This window comes from Podarcis muralis, chromosome 14 (genome assembly GCF_964188315.1).
Source record: "Podarcis muralis chromosome 14, rPodMur119.hap1.1, whole genome shotgun sequence".
Taxonomy (NCBI): Eukaryota; Metazoa; Chordata; class Lepidosauria; order Squamata; family Lacertidae; genus Podarcis; species Podarcis muralis.
The window spans coordinates 40146062-40155614 of NC_135668.1; the positions used below are offsets into that span (position 1 = coordinate 40146062).

The window sequence follows — 9553 nt, forward strand, 5'->3', positions numbered from 1 at the left end:
GCAGTGTACATGGTTCTCCCCCTTCCTCATTTAATCCCCACAACAAGGTAGGTTGTGCTAAGTGGCGGTGACTGGCCCAAGTTCACCCAGTGAGCTTCATGGCCAACGTGGCAATCTGAGCCACTACTCCGCACCTGCTCTGTTTGGGGTGCATTTTGGTACATTTCCCCATCACGTTTCTAAGCAGAAGATGGGCAGGTGTTGTTGTTTTTTGAGTTGATTTATTGCACTGGGACAACAGAGAGACTTAATCCATTTTAATGGTGCAAACCTCTTCAGCTTTAGAAACCTTAGTAACAATAACTGCATTACTCAGTTTTGGAGAAACAAAAAACCTCCAACAGCGGGAGAATGGCTGAAGAAAACTTGGAAGAATGTCTTGTTCGTTGAGCTAACATACAATAGGAATCCAATATAAGCAATATGTTTTGGCTACATTAGCAACAGCACTCCCAGCTTGAAGACTGGAAACAGAACAAACTTGCAAATTGGGGAGCTGAGACAAGGAGGCCATCGCAGCCTAGCAGAAGACCACTTGCACAATACAATTACTGCAAGAAACCAAATAGCATGGGCATCATCAAAATGTGTGCCTGCTTCTTGAAACCCAAACACATGCATATGAGTGGCCAGAGACTCCCAGCCAAGTGTGACATGTGTAGAACATCCACATTTTAGATGCCGTCTGTGGATGCAATTCCTGAAACAATATCTCAACTTGTTCCTGGGGAATTAATTCATGGGCTTTCAAACTAGGAGCTTTGTTGTTTCCTGCTAATATTCATAGTCACTGTGCTACACTGGCTTGCAATCAGGTTAGAGAATCTATAGTGGCAATGGGGAACTTCCCATTTTTGTTGGATTACAACTCTCATCATCACTGGCAATTGGACAACAGCAAAAGGACCACAAGCTCCCCATCCCTGATTTACATAAGTTGCCAGTGGGGTCTCCTGTGAATGAATACTCCTCCCTACACATCTGCATGCAAACTAGGGGCTGAAGTCAACTCACGTTTTTCACTAGCCAAAGCCAGTATAAGGACTCTTGCTTGTGAAATGGGGCTTTCCTACCTCTCCCAACTCCACAAGTAACCCCATGCCTCACCTGTATCAGCTCGGGGGGGGGGGTGAGGAGTGCCCCCAGAACAGTGCATGGGGGGAGGGGAAGGAGAGGGGAGTTCATTTCACCAAGCAAGCAGAAATGCTGACACTGCCAGAATGATCTCCTTAGCACTACAATAGACTGTACCCAAAATTATACACAAATAAAAAACTAGATATCAAGGATAATGGTCAGCTATGAAGATAGAGTGTAAAAAGAGGTACAGTGGTACCTTGGTTCTCGGATTTAATCTGTTCTGGGAGTCTGTTTGACTCCCAAACTGGTTCAAAAACCAAGACGTGGCTTCCCATTGGCTGCAGGAGCTTCCTGCACTCAATCGGAAACTGCAGAAGCTGTGTTGGACGTTCAGCTTCTGAAAAACATTCACAAACCGGAACACTCACTTCCAGGTTTGTAGTGTTGAGGAGCAGTTTTGTTCGGGAGCCAAGCCGTTTGAATACCAAGGTATCACTGTAGTGGACTTATTTAGATTTAGGTGGTAAATCTTATGCAAGTTTTATATTACCCCAACCCAACTCCCCCCCCCCTCTCTTTCCTCTCCCCAAATCCCCGCCATCAGGGATGGGGCAAGACATTGTTCCTTCTTAGGCAGCAAACTCTGCTGTTGCTACACCCCACTCCTGTTATCATTGATTGATTGATTGATTGATTGATTGATTGATATACCAAATGGGTTTCTATGTGGTCTTCAAAACATAAAAACCATTTCCACCAACATTAAAACCAACAAGGGTAATTTAAAAACACCATAAAACAAACCTATTAAAATATAAACATCCACAATTAAAATATGCAATAAAGCAATGTAATTTTTAAAAGCCCAGCCATTAAAACAGGAGACTCAGGTCAAGGGAATGCTTGTGTAAATGTGTGCCTCTTCCAAAGCCAGCAGAATACCAATGCAGATTCTCTCACCACTGTCACTTTCACTCGTCCCCTCCTCGTCCCACCACCACTGTGCTTACTTTTGAACCATTTTGCTGGCAGCAGCCCTGGTGGCCTCTCTGCCTGCACTGAGGAAGAGGGTCCCGTCAGCCCATTCAGTAGCCGTGCCTAAGTAGAAGGGCAGCAGCAGCAGCAATGACCAGTGAGTTAAGTGAGCAGGAGCCCAGGGGATGCCAATCACACACATCGACGCAGGAGACAATGGTGGCAACCAACCTGGATGGCATTAAAAGAGGATTAGACAAATTCATGGAGAACAAGGCTTGCTGGTTCGTAGCCACCATGGCTATGTTCTGCCTTCACTGTTGGAGGCAGTATGACCCTGAATACCAGCTGGTGCTGTTGTGCTCATGTCCCTGCTTGTGGGTTTCCCATCTGGTTGGCCATTGTGGAAACAGGATTCTGGAAGAGTTGGGCCATTGGCCTGATCCAGCAGGTTCGTATTCTGTTCTTACGAATGAGGCCATTGCCTTGGCTTGCTGCATGAAAGTGCCTGAGTTTTGCTTAACATCCCACCTGATGAATAGTTTTGGAGAATTCAAAAGTTTGGTCCCTATTTTGGGACAGTTTGACTGGTCCCAATAAATGTATTGTCTGACTATTGATTGGGGTGGAGTTATGGTGGAGAGAGTGAACGATTCTTAAACACATTTGCAACTCTGGTGTACAGATTGATCCATGCACCAGCCATCCCATTCCCCATCTGTTGTGTTTATTCCGCAAGAGCTTCAACTTCCCTTCCAATCTCCTGAAACACTTCATTGCTTCTGTCATGTCCAAATGGACTTCCTCATTCTCTTATCGCAGATCGCCACTAAGACAATCTTTCAGCTGCTGCAAGGAAGAAAGTGCCACTGAAGTCAACTTCTGAGTAAGCATGCACATGACTGAGCTAAAAGGATCGCTTATCGCAGTTCACAGCTAAAGTTCCATTATTAAATTCCTGTTATTAAAGTTTCTTTTTTTTAATGCTACTTTTCTGAGCAAGGGTAAACATTGATTTCAAATCAACCACAGGCCAATCTTGGACGTTGATTGATTTTATTCCTGCTGCTTACTGGGAGGAAATATAAGCAGAGCCTGTTTGATCAGGTCAAAGCCTCATTTAGTCCAGCAATTTATTCTCCCAGGGGCTAGTTATATGCCTCTCCTGGTCCACCCAGCTAAGGAAGGCATATGTCTGATAGTTCAGTCTTCATTGACAAAACAAGCACTTACAGCAACTCCCACAGTGCTCCAGATGTGTGTGTGCGTGCACACACACACACACACACACACACACACTTCTGGCAACAAGACGGCTGTCCCTCAGATCTGCACCAAAAGGTTGCCCTCCTCTCTGCCAGTTTATATACCCTGCCCTGACAGGTTGCACACCTGCAACCCGAGACTTTTTTGGCATGGAAGTTGTCCCACTTCAAGCCCCTTCTGGTTCTAGGAGACAGTAGGGCAGGGAAAGGCGAGCAATCTACTGACCCGTCTGTCACTGGAACAGCCTCTGCATCTTCCACCACATTCCACGTGCCTTCCTCCATCTCAGAATGTTCTGACTCTTCCTCCTCCCCCTCCCCCTGCCCTTGCTTCTGCCTTGTGACAGACGCCAAACCCCATAAATCACTGGTCCCCTCTGCTGGGTCAATCTCCTGGCCCCTTGCCTCTGTCACACACTCTGTGGAGCCTCTGAGAATTGTAGCTTTGAGAAGGCAATAGGTGTCTCTTGGGAACTCTCCGAACCCTTAACAAACTACAGTTCCCAAGATTCTTTTGGTGGAGCCATGACTGTTTAAAGTGGTAGCAGAGTGCTTTAAATGTGACCTAGTTCAGTGGGACAAGCCAGAGTATTTCACTTCTATCCCCCAAAGTCTTTGGGCCACACAAAATGAATGGGGCAAAGTAGATGGAAGAGCCAGATAGAACAGCAAAGGGAATGTTAACATAGCCATGGATAGAATATTTTTGTCCCCAACAGTGGAGTTAGGTACTTTTACAATCTTGACTTAATGGTCAAATGGGAACTCCTCTTTAGAAGATAATGTGTGTTGCTTAATTTCTTTCTCCTTGTGGTACACCAGCACTGCTCATTCTGCTGAGCATTGCCCTCGGACATCTGCCCCAAAGTGCTGCCTTGATGACACCAGTATTTGTCCCTCTCCTGTATTGAAAATGTGTAACATTCCTGTTTTACTTAATTACAATGAATTCCTGGTGGCGTGTCCTATGCCTTCCTAAGTGACTTGGATAATTGTCCCCTGAATTCACTCCCCACCCCCACCAGAAATCTTTAAAGTCTTCCCACCTGGTTATTTTTCATGAATATATACCAAGCAAGCATTTGATTCTGCCCCTTCCCTTCCCTTCCATCATATCATTCACTTTTCATCAGCTGCTTCTGGTCCTAAGTTTGGAGACCAGGTAACAAAAGAGCACTGTGGAGTTCAAATATCATGAACTAATCTGCAGCAATAGAGGACCTTGTTGAGGACTAGCCAATTAATCTTGACAGATGCTGGCCAGAAGGGGTTTGAAACATGTCCCCCTTATGAATCTCATCCGTTAGCTTAAGTAGCAAGATCTCACCAGAAACTTTCGTACCACTGTTAGATGAGCAACAGGGAGTTGAGGGATTATGATTTCTCTTAGTGAACACCGTACAGCTTCTCTCCTTCAACAGCATTTGAAACAGGTAAGACGCTTAATTTTGGATGAGGATCAATGAGAAAGGTAATTATAAGCACCTTCACTAAGGAATGAGGAATATTGGGAGCTACTGTGGATCCCTTTGCAGCCCAGCAATGACTCCTGGAATAATTCCAGCAGTTGCAAGTGCGTAGAGATGCACCGGGAAAACTTGTCAATAGAGGACCCCAGTTGCTCTACAGAAGTTTCAGCCCAGAGAATTGCTCCTGAGCAAACATTAATGAACATTAAAAGCTGCCTTATACTAGGTCAGACAATTTGTACATATAGGCTATAACTGTGTATGCTGACCAGTAGCAGCTTTCCAGGTCTCAGGCAGAAAAGGACCTGTGATCCTGTTTAAAGAAACAGCCTGGGGTCCCTTTCAGCTAGATATACTAAGGTTCAAACACAGAACCTTCTGCATGCATTCCATGTGCTCTCCTATGAGCTATTGGCTCATCCAAAAATGGTACATTCATTGGACACGTTTTCCTATGTATCTTCGTCCTTGAGAATCACTCCGGCAACCATCTCACTGCTGAAGTGTCCTCAATCCCAGCTGCTCTGTTGCATGAATAAACTAGAAGTTTAGGGTATGCAACATTTGTCATATATATGACAACTTTATAGAATAAGCACATACACAAAAAGGCAGCTGTCCCCAAGGAAGCTTTGCTCGTAGGAAGAAGATAGGTGAGAAGGGAAAGAGAAGAGTGGCAAAAGCAATAAAGGGGAAAATGGGGCAAATGCATGGAATTCTAGAGTTAGAAGAGACCTCAGAGTTTATCTGTAGAAAATCCATGAGTTCAGCATCACCGATAATTCTGCACACAAAAAAAGAGCACCTTTCATGAAGGAGAAACCCTCACCTCCTGAAATAATTCCAATGCTGAACAGCTTTTATCACCAGGACATATTTCCTAATGTTTAGTTGCCATTCGCTTTGCTGGGATGTGAAGGTTTGAGTCCTATACTCTAGATTAACGGGGGATGAATTAGCCCCATCTCTCTCAGATATTTGAAGACCGCTATTTATAATGCCTAATCTTCCCCTTTCTGGGATATTTAGACTTCCTTGAGGTTGGGGAAAGATGTTGGAGGAAGGCAGGCAGAAATTAAGCATGAGAAGATTTGTATAAATGATGGGTTTTAAGGAGGGAGTTGAAGAGGAACATAGGAAGGTGCCTTATACCAAGTCAGACTGTTGGTCCATCTAACTCAGTGCCATCTGCACTGACTGACAGCAGCTTTTGGGGGTTTCAGGAAGGGGATTTTCCCCAGCCTTACCTGGAGATGCTGGGGATTGAACCTGTGTCCTTCTGCATGCAAAGGCACTGAACTATGGTCCTTCCGTGCATAGCTCCATCTAAAGAACCTGAGAGAGTTCCAAGCATAAAAGACCCACAAGGGGAAACAGGTGGAGTTGCTGGGAGGCTCCTGTTTCTCTGCAAGACAATCTTTGCATGGAACTGAACCTCTGAACGATGAGCACAGGCACTTGCCACAAATTAACCAGAGGCAAACAATCACTTCCCCCTTCCTAGCTCAGAGGTTGTCCTGCTCATTGTCGCCGTGTCACCTTTTCAGCATACCTGTCCACGTAGACACTATAGAAGCAGAGGCAGGGAGGCAGTAGGGTGCCCAAACCTCTGCCAAGCTTTGAGGGGCAGAGGACAGAATGGAATCTCACTCTCCACCTGCTCTTGGCCTTCATTTAGTGGCTGAGCCGTCTCAAGGCCAGGAGGGCGTTTTTGGATAGCCCTCCACTTGTAACCCTGGATTCACAGCATGTTGGGTTGCCTGCGAATTCCTGTGCTCTGCTGCTCTCCTCCTTGGTAGTAAAAATGATCACCCATCAGCCAGTTTATAAATAGCAAATAATTGCTAGTGAAAGAACGGGTGATGCATTCTGAATCCTATTTTGGGTGTCTCGTTGCAGGGGGAGGCTGTTAATCACAAAGCAAGAGCAGGATCTTGGACAAGGAGATGCTCCAGGTGCAGAGTCCATGGGAGGGGAAAGGAGGAGACCGGGAAGAGATGAGGAACCAGACTACCTTTGAGTTATACCTTTCCAGAGCAAAACAGCCCTGTCCATCTGAAGGCATCCTGGCAACTCCAGCCTTCATCTTGAAAGTTCCCCTGGTTATGCTGGGATCAATTTAATAGAGCTATTTGCTGCTGCTGCTGCTGCTTCTCCTCTCTTTTTTGTAATTGTTTTTATTTTATCTGCAAATGTCTTTCCCCATCTGTTTTGCTTTCATGTGTTGGGGATTAGCATAATGAATCAGACAGACCGAATGATTTGACAAACGGGTTGGGTCTTTGATTCTCTACTGTTGACACAATTTGGGGGGAGTGTGTGTTCGCGTGTGTGTGTTTAGAATGGCAGGGAGAGGCAGCCAAAAGTGGGATTGTGCCCACTTGCCTGATCGCCAGCTTGTGGTTAGAGCAGCACCCAACAGCTTAATTTGCCATTGTGTGTGTGTGTGTGTGTGTGTGTGTGTGTGTGTGTGTGTGTTATATTTGATCTGAAACAGCCAGTTACTTGATAGATGCAAAGCGTACAACACAACACAGAGACGCCAGTCCACCTCCTCATTGGCCTCATTGTAAAGTGAGGTATTATATCAACCTCTGTCTCATCAGGACCCTCAGTCTGGGGTCCTTCTCTGCAATCTCCCTCCTGTGCTTCATCCTTTCCTTTCAATGTTAGGGAGCAGGTTCTGTTTCTCAGGTGTGGAGGCTCAAGCACCCGCGAGCTGAGATTGTGCCCGCTTTGTACCTAGAAACCAAGGAGATGCTCAAATGAAGGGGTGGGTGTGTGAGAGAAAGAGACAGTGTTTACAAGCCACTGCAGAGAAGTTTGCCCCGTAAGCGCAACAGTTGGAAAGCGGTGGGGGGGGGGGGGAGAGAGAGAGAGAGAGAGAGAGAGAGAGAGAGAGAGAGAGAGAGAGAGAGAGAGAGAGACCTCGCAAGCAGAGTTAAACGGCAGACCTCGCAAGCAGAGTTAAACGCCACATTTATTTATTTATTTATTTATTTTGCTGTTGCTGCGCTTCTCCATCATGAGTGAGCTTCTGTGCGCGCGCGCCCCTCACCCAATCTTTTCACTATCTGGAGCTGCTCGGCCGCCGCTGCGCCAAGACATGTGCGTTAATCCCTGTGCAAGCATCTGGCTAACACACCAGGGGGTGGCTACTGGTTCTTACATGCCCCATCGAGAGGGAGAGAGCGCACCCTGAAGAAAGTGGGGAGGCGGGGGACTCCAGCGACGGTGGTTTTGTAGTCATGGCTTTTAAGGCCAGCGGGAGTTCTTTCTTAGGCTCAACACGCGCACAGAGACTCGGGCAGGTGGCCGCCTCTGTGCTCGGGTTGAGTTCGCGGGTCGTCAGCCCCCACTACACAACATCCGAAAAAAGGTGATTAAGCCTCGCCTTACCTGGACATGTGTTCCCTCTGAGGTCGATGCGCTTTCTCCAGCCCCAGTTTGGTGAAGATGCCCACCAATACCATGACAGCCACCACCCCGCAGATGATGTAGACGATGAGGTTGGTTTTGTCTCGGGTGGGGTCGTGGGAAGGGTCGACGGGGCGGTTGGGCGTCTTGCGCCCGTTCAGCCAGGGGGGCTTGATGTAGTTGGTGCAGATATCCTGATCCAAGCGGCCCTTCCGGTACTTGCAGCAGAAGCGAAAGCCACAAGTGCCGCAACAGAAAGGGTATTCCCGGACGCTGCAATTGAACGACGGGTCCCACTGGCCCATCACGTCGTAGTAGCCCCTGCATTCCTCCGGAGTCGGGGGCGGCTCCGAGGCGTCGACGTGCTGCTCCCCTTCTCGGCTCTGGTTCCCCCCGGAGAGCATCACGATGCTGCCCAAGTGCTGCCCGGCTTTTTCCTGCGCCCGGCACAAAAGGGTGAGGAGGTCCGCCACCAAGTAGCTCAAGAACAGCCGGAGGAAGCCCTTCATCCTTCTCAGCGCCAGCCCGGGCGAGCTGAGGCTGTCTCCGCCGCCGCCGCAACTCAAGCCGCTCGACGCTGCTGCGATGCGCCAAGAACTGCACATAAAGGGGGCTCTCGGGCAACCGCGGGGAGCCCGCTCGCCTGGCAGCCCGCGCGGGGTTTCAGCACCGTGGACAGCTCCGTGGCTTTCAGCGCGCTGGGAAGCTCCTAGCGGCCGCGCAGCTTTGCAGGGCCGCCTCTGCCGTGCATGCGGAGCTGGGGGGCGGGGGTGCCAGTCCCACCTCTTCTCTCTCTCTCTCAATCTCTCTCTCTTGTTCTTTCTCTCTCTCTCTCTCTCCCCCCCCCCCCACCTTCCGAAGCCTCAGAGCGCGGGGAGTGAACTGCGCGCGGCACTTGTGGAGCGTGGAGGCAGGCAGGAAAAGCGAGCGTGGATGAGTGAGGGTCCAAAAGCACGGAGGAGGGTGGTCGGCGAGGGGGGCGGAAGGGGCAAGAAGCCTCTGGGGAAATCGGAGCGCGGGGTGGTGGCGGCGGCAGCGGCGGCTGCAGAGCGGTTTTGCAGCGGTAGGTGGTTGCGAGGGGCGGGGAGATGGAGCAGCGATGGTGTCTCTAGAGGGAGGGGAGGACGCGACTCAACTGGCTTCGCTCTCCAGCTGCCATCCAGCTCGCACACCAACGGGCAGAGGAGACCTCGCCAAGTTCTCCAGCAGGGAAACTCTCTTGCTGGAAGACGCGCGCCCTCCCCGGCCTCTCCTGCAAGGAGGAGAGGGGAGGAGACTGCAGCTTCTTCCTGGCATGGGAGCCAGGAACAGTTTGCGTGTGACCCACCTCACCGGTGGGAAAGCAGT

At 48.9% G+C, this 9553-nt stretch overlaps 1 protein-coding gene across 1 annotated transcript in view; it reads right to left on the reverse strand.

The window, feature by feature from the left end:
• SHISA9 (shisa family member 9) overlaps positions 1 to 9029 on the reverse strand; it is a 240703-nt gene extending 231674 nt beyond the window's left edge. Inside the window, exon 1 of the mRNA XM_028706721.2 lies at positions 8189 to 9029. Coding sequence (XP_028562554.2) covers positions 8189 to 8811 — 623 coding nt within the window. The 5' untranslated portion in view covers positions 8812 to 9029. The remainder of the gene's footprint in view (positions 1 to 8188) is intronic.
• Between the last annotated feature and the right edge of the window lie 524 nt (positions 9030 to 9553).